The following is an 18,852-nucleotide window of genomic DNA, read 5'->3' as shown; positions in this document are numbered from 1 at the left end:
GGTGAATATGGGCTTGGCACAGCCAGGGTCCTGAGCTGGATATCATCATTCTTCTCCTTCTTGGTGATTCCCTTTTACCTCTCTCTCTCTCTCTCTCTCTCTCTCTCGGGGTAACTCAGAAATTTTTTTTTTTTGGCTGGTGCAGCATAAGCCTCAGGCTTCCCTGCACCATATGGCTAATAATAATGTTAGTCCCTTAAAGGAAGTTTTAGACAATTTTAAAGTTTAAATTATTTGTAATTTGATGTATAGTTATCTCGTGGAAACCAGATTTTCAGGAAGTTTTAGATAATTTTAAAGCTTAAATTATCTGTAAATTGATGTATATTTATTTCATGGTGTCAAGATTATTAAGACTATTTGAATTCTCATATTAGCATACATTGGCTGGTTTAGAGGGTTGATGGCTGTCGACTTTCCACGAATCTTCTTGATGCGCTAGGTTGGATTTCAGTATTGAATACATGATTTTAATATGTAGCTTTTTTAAAAATCATAAATTGATTTAATTAACACAGTACACTAATTCACATAGGAATACATTTATACGCGATCGAGCGTTGAGAGAATTACAGTCCTACAATAAAGGTATGAGGTTTTCTCTTATAATTTAAAAGTGATAATTATCAGTGTTTCGAAATACAGTAGACTCTCGATTTTCCGGGATAGATGGTAAAAAACAAATCTCGGATAAACGATTTCCCAGTTAATCCAAAAATACAGAAGTCCCCAACATACGTTCCAGGGCTTCTTACTTTGTCGAGTTTTATGTAACTTGGGAATGACTAGTAACATATTGCTGCTATATTATTATTGACAAATCTGAATTCAGCACAATACTTGTTAATTTTTGACCATTTTCATACATTCTTATTAGTTTAATTTTCTGATCCAAATCGATCACCTTCCTTTTCTTGGTAGATTTACTAGTACTGCTGTCGCTTATTCTTTTAGTCAGCACCATGATAACGGTCAAAATGAAATTTTCTGTAAAGAACTTCATGGGGTTAAGATGAAAACACTTATCACCCCACACGAGCTCACATTTTACTAAAGCACATTTCTGGAAGTCACCAAAAAACAATTTGCACTTTCCGTTTTATTGGGCTTTTCTGTTAGCGCAATCTACTATAAACAAGTAGTAAACTCGATCTTATTGCATTTGCGATAATACTGATGGCTCGAATTCTGTGGGTTTTTACATTATTATGGTGAAGTGTGTCCCCTTCACTAAAATCTTCAGTCATAAAAAAAAAAACATAAATAATTCTAAGAATCTTCTCTTCTTTCCTATTTTTTTGCTTGTTACTCTGATCTCACTTGTGCAAGCCGTGATCGTCATTATTGATTGCTTATTATATTTTTTTTGCTGCTTTAAATTTTACAATCCTAAAAAAAAAAAAATCGAGTGAAAACAAATTTAAGTAAATTGGTAGTTGCATAATTCGGGGACTTACTATAACAAAAATGTTCAGCAACCTATGTAAAAAATATGGCGATGGATAAAAAACTTACCACGTACTACTCGGGCATCCAATATGATGCTTCCCTTTATTTTTTGTGATGTTGATTTTAAATCTAATAGTTTCCCTTTATTTTTTTGCGATGTCTCGTATGATTTGGTCATCAACATTATAATGGTTCCTTAGAGATTTAACGGATGCACTGTTTTCAAACTTTTGAATAATTTCAAGTCTTTGTTTAACTGAAAGAGCAACTCTTTTGCGTTTACCCATCATTTTCGTGATTTCTAAACAAACAAACAAACAAAAAAAAAAAAATCACTATAAAAAAAACCGACATCCCTGACATAAATAACGAAACAAAATTTGTCTTTTTGCGGTGTGACGGAACACAACAATCGACATGACACACTAAAACAAACTAAACATTTGTCTATAATTTTTTTTTTTTTTTTTAAATGGCAGGGGGTTAGGACAGTGGGGTTTGCAAAATAATAGGCACATTAATCTACCAATGACAACTTATAACGCCGGTTCTTGTTGCTTATTTAAGACTTGCAAAATATCTGTTTTTTTTTTTTTTTAATGAAAACCCCTAACAGAGAGTTATTAGAATCTGTAGTACTTGGTACCGTGCTTGGTTGGAGGTTGAGAAGACAAAAGAAGATATTTGTTGACATTAGACTTGAACTTCTGTAGATTGTAATTTTCGAGAAATACATATGAAGGAAGGTTGTTCCAGAAAACAGCAGTTGAATGAATAAACAAAGAAGATGAAAAGTTGGTCTGGGGGTTTGATGTTGGACAGTAAATGGATGTTGGCTGGTGGTGGCACATGTTTGGACTGTTTTGAAAGAGAGAGCGTGAATAATAGAAGCCAATTCAGAAGAACAGTGCCCATGGAAATATCTGTAGAAAAGGCATGCAGCAGAAATAGTAAGTCTACGAGACCGCGAGTGGAGAGACTCTGTTAGAGAGGAGTCATTAATTAACCTGACTGCCCTCTTCTGAATGGAATCTAGAAGCCTGAGAGATGTTTTGGGGGCACCGTCCCAAATGTGGGAACAATATTCCATGGAGGGGCGGATTGTGATTTGTACAGAGTGAACAGCTGTTTGGAAGAAAAGTAACGCCAAGAGTGAAAGAGAAAACCAAGTTTTTTAGATGCAGAGGAAGCAATATTTGTAATGCTTGTGACAAGAGAGATTAGAAGTCAGGGTAATCCCCAAAAGAGATATATCAACTTGCCTAGAAATTGGAGTATCACCAAAGATAAACATAGGAGCAGAAGAATCCTTTTTGCAAGATATAAGACAAGACTGTGTTTTACAAGGATTGAAATCAACTAAGTTGTCTTTGCCCCAATGGAGAATTACCTGGAGATTGGCATTTAAGGAACTGGTAGCAGATATTCGAGAAGTTGAAGCTGATTGAGCAGGGCAAGGTTTCTCAAAATGGAAATTGGAATACAATGTGCTATCATCGGCAAAACTATGGATAGGATTTCCAGTCAATGGAAGGTCATTAATATACAAGAGGAAAAGAGTGGGGGAAAGAACTGAACCTTGGGGGACACCAGCATTAGTGGAGAAGTTAGAAGACAGAGAGCCATCTACCATCACAATTGCAGCCTTATTGTTCCCCAAAAATCTGAAGTGAAAAAACAGGAACCAACTAATAAAAGACCAAACCGAAAGTATGACAACAGTTATTTGAATTTTGGCTTTACATTTTATTTTATTTATTTTTATTTTTTTTTTTTAGGAGCATTAGCAACTAAGGCCATATTGCTCCGGGATATGCGGTGGTCATTCCCTGACCCTTCCACATCCTCCATATTTGGTGGTGACGGGCTCGAATTGCGGTCTAATCAAGAAGCGTGTGCTACGCACTGCTGCTCCTTCCCACCTGGCTACGGAGGTGCTGGCTTTACATGTGTTGGAAATGAAGATGCTCCTGATGCACAGCATGTCATATATAATAAATATTAGCAAACAGTTCTTTGGCTCCAGCTAAACTTGTATTTCGTAAGTGTTTGGTAAATATATTGTGAGATGAAAAGTGTTCTGTGACTAAAAAAAAAAGTTTGGGAAACGCTGTTCTAAAGCTTCCATCTTATGGTGTGCCAATTTTTTTTTGTAATTGGGTATCTAGTTTTATCTCTGACTGTTCACTGCAGGTGATGGTAGGCAGCTCTCTGTCTTCTAATTTCTCCACTCATGCTGTTGTTCCCCAAGGTTCAGAGGGCCATAAATATCTAATATTAATTTATTTTTGGTTTTTATTTCATATTTTACATATTGTTTTTTCTGTTCAAAGTGTGTTAGTTGGATTACAATTTTCTGGTGGATAATGTAATTCAGATTACAAGTTTTTAGTGATATTTGATTGCCTGTTGTTAGTGGACTTTACATTCTGTTCATCTAATCCTATAAGTGGAATTCTTATTTTAACTTTTATAATTCTTTTTTGCATTTTTTTAAAACTAGCATTCAGCTAGGACTGTTTGGCATGCAAAATTTGGCAGTCACTAACATGACACAAAATTTCCAAAAGCATCAGCACTACAATTTTGTATACGGCTGACATTATTGTCCATAATACTGAAAAATAAAATAAACCTTTATTATTATATCAGTGCACAATATTATGGATTTCATTTGCAGAGCTAACAGTCGGACAACGAACTCTCCTTTCTGCATGTTCTATTGTGATGCATGGGCTCACATTTAAGAACCACAGTCTATCGTAAGCCAATGTGTACTGGCCAATTCACCAACTACAAATCGGCAGGCGCCACCAACCAGCTTCTCAGTATTGAGTGTGCCCTATTCACCTGGTGCAGTTTTGAAAGTAAAAACAGATCTATCTAACTGCAGCTACCCAGTCTGTGCCCTGGACAAATGTGATCTGCAGGCTTGTGAGCTTGCAACACACCCAGAGCCTCCCACAACGATAACACGATCTCGACTGCCTTTATCTCACAACACTTCTCTAAGGTTCTATGGGCTTGCCGGATAAAATGTTTACAGCTTCCCAGTAAAAAACTGCAATCCCTTCTCTTGAGGGTAAAAATGCCCATCCCCTCCTTTATGCAACGGCTTAGTATATCGCATTGCCTGCCGTGACTGCGGTAGTTGCTACATCGGGGAATCTGCCAGAAGGCTCCAAGACCAGATCTCAGAACATGAGAAAGCCATTTGATCTAATGATTCTGAGCACTCCACAGTCGCAGAGCACTATTGGTCTTCACAACATGATCTTGACCCATAGTGTGATATCAAAATCATCGACCACTCGTACAATTACTATCAATGAGTATGGCTCAAATCACTCCATATATCCCTTTGTCGTAGTACTTTAACTGCTGTTTGTTTGTTTGTTTGTTTATGGGCTTTATGGTGCAAGGGCAGCAAGGCCATAATGCACCTAACTATGGTGATGTTAAATTCATAGTTTATGTATATAAATGGTTTTGAAGTTCACACTGTTGTACAGTTGTATCTGTTTAAGGAATGAAAAAATTTTGGCCATGTGTGGTGTATCTGGCAGGAGGTCAGCAATACTGAAAGAAATGTTCGTCCTGGCAAAAGAGGTAAACATAGCTTGTCAGTCACTATTGTATTTGGGGCAATCAATGAGTACATGTTGGACAGTGAGCTGAGTGGTGGATCAGTGCCTGCCAGAAGATAAAGATGTGTTATATGGCCTATTTGTAGTCGGGCTAATACGACTTCTTCATGCCTGTTTTCACATATACTGGATTTCTAAGGTTGGAGATGTTTCTTTATATGGAGTAGCTTGTTCCCAACTTGACTTTGCCGGATGTGTTGCCATTTTTCAAGACACTGCTTCTTTATAATTGAATTGTAGTCTGTGATTGGTATACTAAATGGTTGATCTATAGGATCTGTAGCAGTTTTGCAGCTAGATCACCACGTTCATTTCCAGAAATTCCAACATGACCAGGGATCCAACAAAAGATAATTTCCTGTTTCTTCCTATTTAGTTTAGTCATTGTATTCCAAATCTGTATGAGTAAGGGGTTATCATGATTTTTATTTTGTTGTATAGTTTGGATAGCACTAATGGAGTCTGTATAGATAACACTGTTCAATATATTTGTTAATAAGGTGAAATTTAACGCTTATGAAGCTAGCACAGTCTTCAGTGTAGCTGCTGCATTCAATGGGGAGTTCCTTGGCTATGGTAAGGTTGGGAAATACTGCTGCTGCTGCACCAACATGGGCATCAGTTTTAGATCTGTCCGTGTAGATTGGCATGTACTCTGTGCTGGGTTCTCAATGTGGCATGAATTTGCAGTATGTTCTGTTGGGATAAGGTGCGTTTCCCTAACGATGTGAGTGAAAGGTCGCACAGCAGTATGTGAAACATCCAAGGTGGGACTGTCCGAGAAGTAGAAGGCTGTATCATGCTAAGGTCAATTTGCCAGTCACTGAGCAGGGAACTTTTAACCGCAACAAAGGCATGCACATACATCTAATCATAGAGGCGGTTATCCTGCAATGTGATAAACGTTGGCATGTGCCCCATGTGCATGTCCTGCATTCGCAGCTATAAGCATCTAGTTCTAACCAGTGATTTTCTCTACTTTGCTTGTACCATACATTGTTTGCCTTACATGACCAGACCAGGGCATTCTTTGTTTCATACTTACGTTTATGTTCAAGCTGATGAAGAGTCCCTCAGACTTGAAAGCTACTTTGCTTATTTTATTTAATTTACCTTAATTTTGTACCTGTAGTTTCTATTAGAGGTTGCCACCCTCTTTGTACCTGCAATTTCATTATTATTTACTATTTCCATTCCTGTGGTGGAGAACAATATTCGTACTTCCTACACTATGGATCCTGGAGCAAGAGGCCTATTTAGTTTTACCATGAGATATTGTTCTCAATAGGGTGATATGGAAAGAGAATTACAATATTTAACTATAGTTTTTTTAAAAAGGAAATATCCAAGAAATTTAACTAATGAAGCAATAACAGAAGTATGAAAAAAATTAAATTGGCTCCTTATAACCAACAACAAATCACATCAAAAACAGTAAGTAGTGTTGCCTGATCACTGTCGGTTTGGAAGGAGTTAAAAATATTTTTAAGAATACAGATATAGTTTTAATCTTTTCTGCTTATAATAAACCTTCTTCAACAGCTATAAAGAACACAGTTTCTTCTTCACAACAGCCACAAAGAAATAATTAATAAAATTAAATTAGTCAAACTGCTTCTGAATGCCTTGACATAGAATGTCAAGGCATTCAGAAGCCTTAAGACAGAATGATTTCGGCAAAACTCACATTTTCACATTTCTAATGTCAAATTACCGAATCTTTCTTCAATATGGCAACTAATACTAATCTCTATTTAATGCAATTTAGCTCCTTTTTCATACATGAACTGAACGATGATGTGTTTATCGCAAAAGGCCTCTTAGCTCTCACTTCTTTCCACTATTTTAACTGCTTAGATGCTTTTAAACAATTTAATGATGAAATGAGGATGAAAGTATGCTTTCTTCAGGGAATTAAAGTATTTAAGTTTAATTCTTTTTAATTTTTTAATCTTCCAATCAATAAACACAGTTGGTTTTGTAGGCTTTTGCCAATTTAAATAACTGCCTTAATTTTATAAAAACTTTTCTAAGTAAAGCTAAAAACTTTAGGATGTGCATCTATTTTATTTAATGGCTCTCAGAGGGAGGAGAATAACCCGAAAAGAAGGAAAACCTATGCTTTGCTGAAAATTTTAGTGTAAGTAAAACAAAACTGGTGATTTAATTTAAAATAAGGACACAATTTATAAGATGTGGGCTTTAAATGGAAACAAAGATTGAGGTGGTTAAGGTCAGTAAAAAAAGGGAAAAAACATTAAGAGACAATTGCTCTTAATGCTGTTATGTTTGACTGATTCTGTTCTGTCTGATCAGAGAACATCCCAGTAAGTGGACCATTAATTCAACAAGGCAATGGAAATGAGAATGGAACTGAAAATGGTCAAATTCAAAGGTTCAGATGAGAAATTCAGAACATGGTATAATATTTCATGTAAAGCATAAGAGAAAACAAGTTGAAGAGTGGCATCAGTGCATCATATGGCAAAAAAGACATTTTTGATGGAATGAGACTATTTTCCAGACTTCCAGGATAAAAATGACGTATTTCAAGGGTAAAAAATTTAGCACTGAAAAAATCTAAAGAGAAAGCGTAATTCATGCCATTCACAAACATGTTGGGAGAACTCAAACCCAATGTTGAGGAAGGCCAATAAACTTTGTTGTTTCAAAAGTGCAGATTTAAGTAAATTCAATGTTATCTTGCACACAAATAAAAACTCTAGAATAGTAAGAACAAAATGACCTAAGTGGCTCCTCAAATTTGATGAAAACATGAGGACAGCTAATAGGAATGATTTTGTGATAAAAATTAAATTTCTGAGTTGAAGACAAGTACCCGTGAATGGCGGAAGAATTTTGAACTTGTGGGAGCAGATAAGTGTTTTGGAAATTTTTACTGCTTTTTTTGATTAATAACATATTAAATTGTATTTGACAGAGAATGTGCAAGGCTCATCGAGCAGAACTTTGCTCAGCGTGGTCTGTGCTAGTTAACAGGAGAGACTTTTTACAAGACTGGAATACATTTAAATAGAAGGAGTGCAAGAATATTTGCTTATGCTCTTGAGGCAGTGATAGGTGGGAAAGAAATTTGCTAGCTTGAGGGGGTTACACAGACTAATAGATTAACCAGAGCTGCAGGCAGAGGTGAAGGTGACCCCTGCATTGCTTCTATTGGAAAATGCAGCAGCCTTGAAAGCAAGGTGTTGGGGATGTCAGATCCTGCTGTGGTTCCTCATGTGAATGGGCTGTGTAAGGGTAACTAAGAGTAAGAATGTGCTTGCATGTACACTACTGCCAGGAGCACTGTAAATAAACTTGATGAATTTGAAGTACTGATTAAGTCATCAAATGCAGAGATTGTAGGGATAGCAGAGACATGACTTATGTCACTCAGACATAAGTGATGCTGAATTTGAATATGGGGAGTACAATGTATACAGGGACAGACAGGACAGGAGGGGTGGAGGAGTTATGCTCTTAGTTCTATCTTCGTAGGATTTATTCCGTTATTACAATGGTTCTCCTCAACCTAACATCAAAAACTCATTCGTTTATTCTTTTTTTTCCCCATTTTCTTCTATCTTCCCAATCTCCACCTACCAATCCTCTTGTATTCATAGTTGCTCTCACACCCTATATCCACTTCCTTCTTGGTCTTCCTCTCTTTTTCCTTCTCCATGGCATCCATTCCAGGGCTCCTCTTGGGCAATCTGTCATCCTCTATTCTCTTCACATGGCCAAACCACTCCAATCTTTTCTCCTCCATTTTATCAATAGAGGAGAACCTATTTCTTTTTGGACGTTCATTGTATTCCCTATCACGCCATTTCAAAGTTTTTTTCAGTCCTACACTTTCTTGTTGATCTTCGCGAGAAATCCATCTCATTTTTTGTCTTTAATTTAAGGTCCAAGTCTCATATCCATATAATAAAACTTTGTAATATTGCATTATATGTTTGATGTTTAGTTTTGGTAATAATATTTTTATTCCATAGCACAGAATTGAGTATTCCTATGACCTTTCTACCTTCACCCAGTCTTCTCTCAATTTCCTGTGCAGATGATCTATCAGTGTGAATAATTGCACCCAAGTATTTAAATTGCTGTACAGTTTTCACCTGTATTCCATCTAAATCCAGAACATCCTCACTTCAATTCGTATACTCTGTCTTATTAAAATTCACTGTCAGTCCCCATGTTTTATATTCTTCTAGTAACTTTCTGCCCATGTAATTTGCATCATCAACATCCTGTGCTACCACAAATAGGGCATCTGTAAACAGTATATTGTAAAGGTACTTATTTTGATCATGGGGAATACTCGTTCAACAGCACTTCTATGAGCATGGTCTTAGAACAACTTCCAGGTATAGCTTAAACAAAGTAGGTGACAAACAGCATTCTTGAAGTATTCCTTTTGAAGTTTTAAATTTTCTTGATAATTTTGAACCAATTTAAATACAGCATTTATTGTTCTTGTAGATTCTTCTAATTATATCAATTAATGGATGGCTTACTGACATTTTTTCCATAGCCTTCCACAGAAGATTTCTTGGTGCATTGTCATATGCTTTCTCTAAGTCTATGAACAGCATACCTGCATTTTGGTTTGTAGCCTGACATTTTTCCAGAATTTGCTTAACAGTGAATAAATGGTCTATACATGCACCCAGTCAAAAAGACACACTGTTCCTCAGAAATTATAATCTGTTGTTCCAGTTTTGATTTTATCACTTTCCCAAATAGTTTAGCAATAGAGCTCAGAATGCAAATTCCTCTATAGTTGGAGCATCTTCTTCTGTGACCTTTCTTAAAAATTGATGTAATGTATCTGATTGTGATGTCCTCTGGTATTTCATCGGCATCACATAATTTGTTGAACAGTTAGTAGATTTAAAACTTTTTGACCTCCATATTTAAGCAGCTCCATGTTAATTCCACCTGGACCTGGTGTTTTTCCATTTTTTGCCATTTTTATTTCCAGTTCCACTTCCTTAATTTGGATGTTCAATCCTCTTTTCATTACAACTGTCTCTGTTTCAGTCTCTAAATTCTTCTCTTCCTTCATTCAATAGGTGTTCATAATAATTGACCCATTCCTTCAGATCTATAATTTCCAGCCTAGAATTTTGCTTATGAGGTTTCCTTAAACCCTTCAATACTCTCCATGCCTCTGCAGATCTTGTACATCCCAGTTTGCTGTTCACCTCGGCACATGCTCTATCCCATGACTCATTCTTCGTCTTGATGACTTCCGCTTTCACTTCCTTATTTTTTTCTTTATATATTTTTCTGTGAACTTTTTTCCTTTATTAATTCCTTAATTTTCATGTTCAGCCAATCATTTTGTTTCATCTTTTCAGATTTTCCTATTGCCTCTCCAGAAATTTTCTTCACTGTTCCTTTAGGTATTCATATGTCTTTTACACTCTCCCCATAGGTTTCATCTAATTCTTAGTCTAATCTTCATTGATACGAACCCCTAGAGCTCTCTCACCTTTTAGTGAGTCAACATTGAATCTTTCAGTGACAAGTTGTTCATTCTTCTTAAAGTCTTTCTTCCTTTTTTTTTTTTTTTTTTGGCACACCCATGGGAACGACAACATAGTCTTCACCCAAAAGTGATCAGAACCACAATTTGCTCCTCTCTGGGCTCTAACATCACAGACAAAAATTGTGCTTTGTTTAGTGATCACAAAATCAATTATTGATTTTAGTCCAGTGGTGGGATTCAGCCGGTTCGCACTGGTTCGGCAGAACCGATAACTAATTTTTTGTTGAGTTCGGGGAGTTGGTTGTTAAAATGGCACTTGTGATCAGGGTTCTCTCTAAGGTGGGTGTCTAGGCAGCCACTCAATATGGAAATCACAAATTTACATTCCTTACTCTTTTTTAACATTCATCTACACAACAGCGTATTCCAAGTGCCCGTAGTAATGTTCATTCCGTCCATAGGTAAAAAAACATTAGATGGAACTATGCTTGTAATATTTATTTATTCATTTCATAAACTCATTATACCTTTGATGAAATACTACATTTTTATTCCCTCGTGTTTGTTACTTAAGTAAACAAACATACATATAACGTAAAGAGAAAAGGTGCCAAACAACCAGGGGGTGACACACTGTCATTTGTTTCAGCTTTGTGTTACGCCCGAAATTCACACGAGATATGAGTGCGTTGTTGTTCCCCGATCAATAAAAACAATAGGAAGCTAGGACACAACGAACTAATAGAAGTATAGATTTCCAGGGTTATCTTATCGCCCATTTCTAAAGCTGTGGAAGAATGTTCTTCCATGTTGGAATCCTTATGCCAATGTGCACTTGGTAATTAAGACGTTTTTATCACAACTTTCCTGTTGTGATAAAACAACAGGAAACATTTGACAAACAGGTTTGTCGTACACATTATTCTATCGTATTTAATCTGCATAGCCTATGCCATTTATTAATTCAGCAAGAAATTTTCGTTTAGTATCGATAAAATGAAGAAAATGTATGTTCTGACTGATGTTTATCAATGGTAAAAGCACAGTGCTTTGTTTATAAAAGTTTATGATATGACCACATGTGGACAGAACCAGTAAAAATATTCAAATATATAGGCAGATATCCACTCCTGCTCTATAATATATTAAAATAAAACATTTTTTAAATTTTTTGCAGTAGCCCTTAAAAGGATGAAAAGGCAACAGAGTTTGATAGATTTTTTCAATAAGAATCCAAAATCAGAATCTGCAGTATCAGAATTGGCCTTGGATGGTACAAGTCACAAGCACAACCACTCCAACTTGAAGAAAGCAGCACATCAATTATTGAAATAAAAAACAATAACTCCAAAACTGAAAATAATCTTCCTGAATGCTGGACAGGGCAACAATATAACAATTTTAAAGAAAAATATGATGGACTGGTAATTTTTAACAAAAAGTTAGGTTGGTATTGTGCAAAATATGACTTTATAAAAGAGAAAAAAGTGTTCATGTGTCAAAAGAATGGAAATGTTTCCAGATTGAGACATCAGGGAAAAATAAAGAGGTACAACAAGCTTCTAAAAGGAAAAAAATGAAAGAACATTTTTCATCAAAAGCTCATAACATTTGTAAAGAGAACTTAAAACAATGTGAGCAGGATTCAATAACAAAAGTAATAGATATAATGAATGAAAAATATTTAAGTGCAACTTGCAGAGTATTTAATGCAGTTTACAGCCTGGCAAAAAGATGTAGAGTATTGAAAATAATCTGAAAATATGTTTGATTATTGACGAAGCTGCAACGATATCCTGTAAACCAGTTATTATACTTTTCTTAAAAGTTGAGGATTCAGTTACATCAACAAGTTTCGTTGAACTAGTTGAATTGGAAAAACAAGATGCAGAGACAATATGTTCTTCAGTTATGGAAAGTTTAAATAATTTTGGGCTTACTAAGAACTACCTAGAAAAAAATTTAATAGGATTTTGCTCTGATGGTGTCAGCGTTATGCTTGGGAGAAAATCTGGAGTGAGCACTAGGATTGCAAAAGAGTTTCCAAACATAATAATATGGCACTGTTTAAATCATTGCCTCCATCTTGTTTTAGATGATTCGATAAAGGAAATAAAGCAAGTAAATCATTTTAAAATATTTACTGATAAGATATATACTATTTTCATCAATCCAATGAGAACCAAATCAAACTTTCCAAAATATCCGAACAACTTGGAATTGAAATTATAAAGATTGGTAGAGTTTTGGGACTAAGATAGGCTGCCTGTAGTTTAAGGTCAACCCTAGCTGTGTGGCACACTTATCCAGCACTACATCGCTATTTTTATTCAAATAAAAAGTACTTAGGTATGGCTGCCCGTCTTGAAAATATATATTTTATAACTGAATTGGCATTGATGATTGATATTTTAAACGAAATTTCTCTTCTTTCAAATGCACTGCAAGCAAGAAATATGGAATAATAAAGGCTGAAAAACTCGTGATAAGATCTATTAAAGCATTTAAAATGCTTGGAAAGGAAAAGGGTCCATACAAAAAAAAAAGTTGATGAATTAATTACTTCAGAAATCTTCAAAAATATAAAATTATCGATTTGTCGGGCTTCCTCGGGAAAGACTTTTAGAAAACATCGTAACGAATTTGAAAAAAAGACATGGATTGTGAACATTTAAAAGCAAGTTGTAGCCAATTTCAAGATAGGAATAAATTACAATTTCTCAATTTTTTTTGGAGCCAGATTACTGGAATATTGAACAAGTACTAGTTCCATGGAAAGCAGCTGAAGAACAATTGCTCGTATTTAATGATATTTTTAATTACCAAATTGATATTAATGATTATTGAGATTTCGTGGAAAACGTTTCAAAAAATTCCCAGAATTATGCAATTCCTGAAAGTGTTCAAAGAGCTAAAAATATTGTCAGAACAATTGCTGCAAGTTCAGCAGAAGTGGAAAGGGGTTTTTCAAAGATGAACATAATATGTTCAGAGAAGAGAAGTCGCCTAACTTTTCTAATATACAAAGGGTACTAGGAAAGTTTTGCAATACAGCTTTGTTTATTTAATTTTTTCAAAGTAATTTCCTCTACATTCAATACACCTCTCCATCCTCCGAAACCAATCTTTAAACCAGTTCTGCCAAGTTTCACTAGGGAGTAAAGCACACTCGTTGTCCCAAGTCCGTAGAAGGTCCTCATCACTGGAAAACTGCCTCCCTTTTAGCTTCATTTTCACATGCGGGAACAGTGCAAAGTCGCAGGGAGCAAGGTCTGGACTGTAGGGAGGGTGCTCGAGAAGTTTCAGTCCTGTCGTGGTCAAATATTCGGTGCAGGCTTTGGCGCGGTGAGCTGCAGCATTATCGTGATGGAGGTACCAGGTGTCCATCCTTGACTTTGGCCGCAGGTTCTTCATAGATCCAATGACTTTAGGCAGGCATTGTTCAGTATACCACTTAGCTGTGACTGTCTTCTGCGTGTCCAAAACGACACGTTTTGGACACGCAGAAGACACTTGATTGACACGCAGAAGATTCCACTCGATTTTGAAAAATACAGCTATCATTTTCTTCTTTACAGATCGGGATTTTCTGACAATTACGGGTGTGTCGTCATCATCAAAGACCCAAACTTTGTTTTGAGCCTTGGTCGGCAGATCGTAATAGTACAGCCAAGTCTCGTCACCTGTCACGATGTTGTTCACATACCGAGATTGTTCCTTATCAAACTTTTTTAACATCTCCCGGCACCAAGTCACACGTCGTGTCATCTGCTCTTCAGTCAGTTGATGCAGAACCCAGAGAGAACAAAGTTTCTTCACGTGCAAATGATCTTGCAGAATCGAACGAATTGCTGGTGCAGTTAGGCCCAAAGTATCCTCTATCTGTTGGTAGGTCACTCGCCTGTTTTCGTCAAGCATTTTCCTCACAGCAGTAACGTTTTCCTCCGTAACTGACGTTCGTGGCCTTCCCGGCCTCTCAGAATCCTCCAGAGTGAAATTTCCCCTTTGGAATTCTCTATACCACCTGAATATCGTTGTACGATGTGGACAATCATCATCTAGTGCAAGAGTCATTTCTTCTAAGCACTGGTCTATGGTTAAACCATGCACAAAATTATACCGCAAAACTGTCCTTATCTCATTTCGTGACCACGATGCCATCGCAAGCACTTTACACTCTCACTACTAATGAATAACTGAGCCCATCGACTTGGCGCGGCGACTACTATGCACGTATGAACATGTCTCAACATGCAGCAACAAGCAGCTTCCTGTGATTCATTGTTGCCGTCATATTGCAAAACTTTCCTAGTACCCTTTGTACATTACACTAGGCCTCTGTGGTGTCTTGCAGCTTAGAAACCTTGTAATCACCAATTGGCCTAACATAGTGTAAGAACTATGTATATAATTTAATTTAATTAAAATTTTAATTTTCATTTCATTATCTATCTATCATATTTCTCTCACTCACACAACTGACCTTAAATACATGATGTGCTTACTCCCAGACCTTCGGTGAGGGTTATAGGAACGGGTTTGCAACCACAAACTACCCGAGCCCAACTACTTACCCCACTTCATTCATCTTTCTGCTTTACTTGTCACTACTTTTTATGTCCGGTGAGTCATTAGTTTATCGAACGCAATATGCGGGATATACTTCTTACTTTACCCAATCTATATTTCACCTTAACAAAGTTTAGCTGCTTTTCACTGCTACTTTGCAAGCTATTATATATCTCTCAACTATCCTGGGCAGTTTGGGCACCATGTTAGCATTCATTTCAATTTATACATCCAAGCTTACAGACACCATATCATGAATTTTTTTTCTCTCACACCATTTTCTAACGCTAGGTACCGCTAGCGTACCCATACATACATATACATATATATATACACACACACACTGGCACACCGCTACTTCTTTCTTTTGTTCAGTTGCAGCCTTACATAGTAATGGTAATAGTTCCTTTCTTTGTACTTATTCAGACATAATTTTTACAATTCTTTTTATTTGCTTCTGTAAGGTCATCCATGATCTGTATGTATTACATTTATTAGACTTTATTTGGCCTTATTCTTACCGCAAAATTTCAAATTTCTTACTTAACACGTGTATACTGCACACGGCACCGTAGAATACAGAACATGTTGGAAACAGAAGCAAGAGCATTGCCGTCTTTCTCATAATTTTGGTGGATGGCCTCTGACAAAAACACTGAAATTGTGAAAAACACTGCAATGTAACCTTTCTGGTCACCTCTTCATTTCTTATTTTAATTTCTTACCAACTATCTGTTCCTTTTTCATCCCTTACCTGGTTATCCTACCATATATCACTACACGCCTTATCCATTTCGTAGAATGAATTCACTTCTTGTGTATATCGTAGATTCAATATGATTAAACATAACCTTCTTTACGTAATATGTATACACATTATGGCTGTAGGGTACGTTTTGCTAATGCAGTGTCCCTGATCAATAATCAACACTACCTTCATTTTTGCACTCTCCAAATTCTATGATTACTCAGCTTCTTAATATTATTCCTTTATTATATATATATATATATATATATCATTGATAGAACTCCCATAGTTCTCAATGTTTTGGTAGCCTGTTTTCACAGCTCGGAGAATTTCATTTGAGACTTCTGTCTAAATCATTTTTCTCTTATCAGCAACTTTGAGTTTGGTGCTACTCAACTGGTAGTATCTTACATTTATCAATATCTTACATTGCAGTATCTTACATTTATCAATATTAAACCTCAGTTGCCACTTTTCAGCTATATTGGACTTTGGGATGTTTATATTTATTCAATATATTGTTGATCACTGAAATAAAACACTTCCTAGTCTGGCAAAATTAAAGGGGTAACTGGTACTCTCTGGCAGTGGTAAGAATATGATACAAGGATACAAGTTGTACAGATAAGTCCTTCTCCTGCCCCTCCAGATGAGGCAGCAAAAGCCTGATTTACTTGCAACTTTTGGCCTTTAGCTATACTAATATATTATGAAAAATGTTTTGGGAGTTACAGTAAGGAATTATTACTTCTTTCAACATTCAAAAATTATAATTTTCATTAATTATTACAACTAGCTTTTCCTATTACCTGATTATATTAATTTCACCAAAAATAGTAGACTGAAGAACAGGACTAACCATTAATTCTGGATTCCTGCCAACTGAAATGTTTTAAATAATGCATTAACTTATTTATACACTGAAAAATCATAATTTCTTATTGACATAGAAAACTAAAATTAATAATAAGTAAATATTTTAAATTCTATAATCAATACTAATGAATATACATGTATTATTATTCACACTGGAGTGGATATATATATATATATATATATATATATATATATATATATATATATATATGAAAAGCAATATATAATCATGAGTTTAAACATGTAGTATCAGTTGATAGAAAAAATAAAAATAAGTAAGAAATGAAGATGCACAAAAACTTGCAAAGCAGCAGTAAAGAATGCAAAAGTTTATATAATTATGTAAGAACTGATAGGTCTGATAAATTTTATAAAGGTGCAGAGATGGGAATGAAAAATACACAAATTGCCAAAAACTAAAAGGGTGAGGATAGCAGAAATAGGAAGCGTTGTAGATTTGTAAAAAGAGAAAAGGAATGCGAATATCCTATATGTTATGATGAATTAAGAAAATTATAGGACAAATTACAAAGTCAATTACAGATCAGGGACCTGTAATGTAAAATGATTAATACAAAATGATTAAACAAATAAAATAAAAGGTGAGATAGCCATCATCCGAAATGGGTGGGCAAATTTAGCTATAAGTTGGAAAAAGGATAGCAAAAATGCAGAAACCCGATGTTGGCTAAAGTAAATATTGATACATGGTCAGGTAGTTCATCGGGAGACTACACCTGACCATCTATCAGGAACTGCATTTCTTTACTTGTCCATAACAGTGGAAGAGAAGTGAAATAAAGCATAAAAGAATAAAATTATAAGGGAAAGCAGCACTACTCTTACAAAGTATGGGCAAGGTAGTCTCTATGCAGTGTAAATTAAATAAAAAAAAAATATATAACATAAATTGGAATTTAGTAGAAAAGTGAATAAATTTCACAAAATTTGTGAGCAAGCAAATGGTATACACCAAGGGATTAAGGTGTAATTAAATAGACAGAGGCAAAAATAGTGAGAGATTAAGGATAGTTGGAACATTCGTATCATCCCGTATTGCCCTAATAGCTTTACAAACAGAAAAAAAGGTCGAAGTAGAAAGTAAAAAGTAAAGAAAAAGATATTAAATGTACTAGGCTAGCTGGGGTTATAAAGCCCACCCTTTCAGTAAGGGCCTTGACTTTGTAAGTGTTAGTATGAAAATGAGACTAATACCAAATGCTTGTGAATGAGGAAGAGAGGACATCTAAAGTCGACAAATGCGTCGAGAAAGTGTGAAAAATAAATCGAAAGTAAAATGTGAATATTCAAGTAATGGGTAGCGGAAGTAAGAAAAATATTGCAAACATATTCAGTCGAGTCGATAGATGCAAGATGATGCAAGAAAGCAAGCTTATGCAGCATCAGCCAAAAAAAAAAAAAAAACAAAAACAAAAACCCACTTCCACTTCACCCCTCCATTCGAAATACCTGTCCAGCTGAGCCTAAAATTTATTTAGGCTATCAACTTCCACAACAATGGACGGAAGTCTGTTCCACCAACCAACTACCCGCTGGCTAAAGGAAAATTTCCGCACATCTATCCTACATCTGCCTTTCCTCAATCTGAATTTATGCCTTCTCAGGTGATTATTCTGAGCAAGAGGAAGAATCCCAACGGCATTGAGCATGCTCAAACCAGTCAAGGCTTTATACACCTCTATCAGATCACCTTGCTGGTGCCTAGTCTCCAGACACTGTAATTTGCTAAACTTAAGCCTTTCTTCGTAAGAGCAATCTTTTGTTCCATTCGCTAATCTTGTTGCCCTTCTCTGTACTCATTCCAACAGCTCTACATCCTTCTTAAATGAGGCCTCCAGATTTGTATACAGTACTCAAGGTGTGGTCTGACCAATTGCCTTATACAAGGGGATAATCACCTCCTTATCCCTGCTAGAAAAATTCCTGTATATCATTGACAAGACACCATGAGCTACTCTTGCAGACCGTCTGCACTGCTCAGAACACTTCATATCTGCCTGCACAATTACCCCCAGGTCCTTTTCATTCTCTATCACTGTCAG

General features: G+C 35.8%; 1 protein-coding gene across 3 annotated transcripts in view; it reads right to left on the bottom strand.

Moving 5' to 3' along the window:
• The window catches only part of AIMP2 (aaRS-interacting multifunctional protein 2), a 127,760-nt gene that overhangs the window by 36,403 nt on the left and 72,505 nt on the right, over positions 1-18,852 (bottom strand). For 2 of the 3 annotated variants that reach the window (XM_090377108.1, XM_090377107.1), the window contains exon 4: positions 16,723-16,795. In XM_090377108.1, coding sequence (XP_090233234.1) covers positions 16,723-16,795 — 73 coding nt within the window. The remainder of the gene's footprint in view (positions 1-16,722; positions 16,796-18,852) is intronic. The other variant, XM_090377109.1, reaches the window with a different exon arrangement.

Source organism: Mastigoproctus giganteus, chromosome 7, assembly GCF_048544385.1.
Source record: "Mastigoproctus giganteus isolate SK-2022 chromosome 7, ASM4854438v1, whole genome shotgun sequence".
NCBI lineage: Eukaryota > Metazoa > Arthropoda > Arachnida > Uropygi > Thelyphonidae > Mastigoproctus > Mastigoproctus giganteus.
The sequence above is the reverse complement of the archived record's forward strand: the minus strand, read 5'-3'. Positions and strand labels throughout refer to the sequence as shown.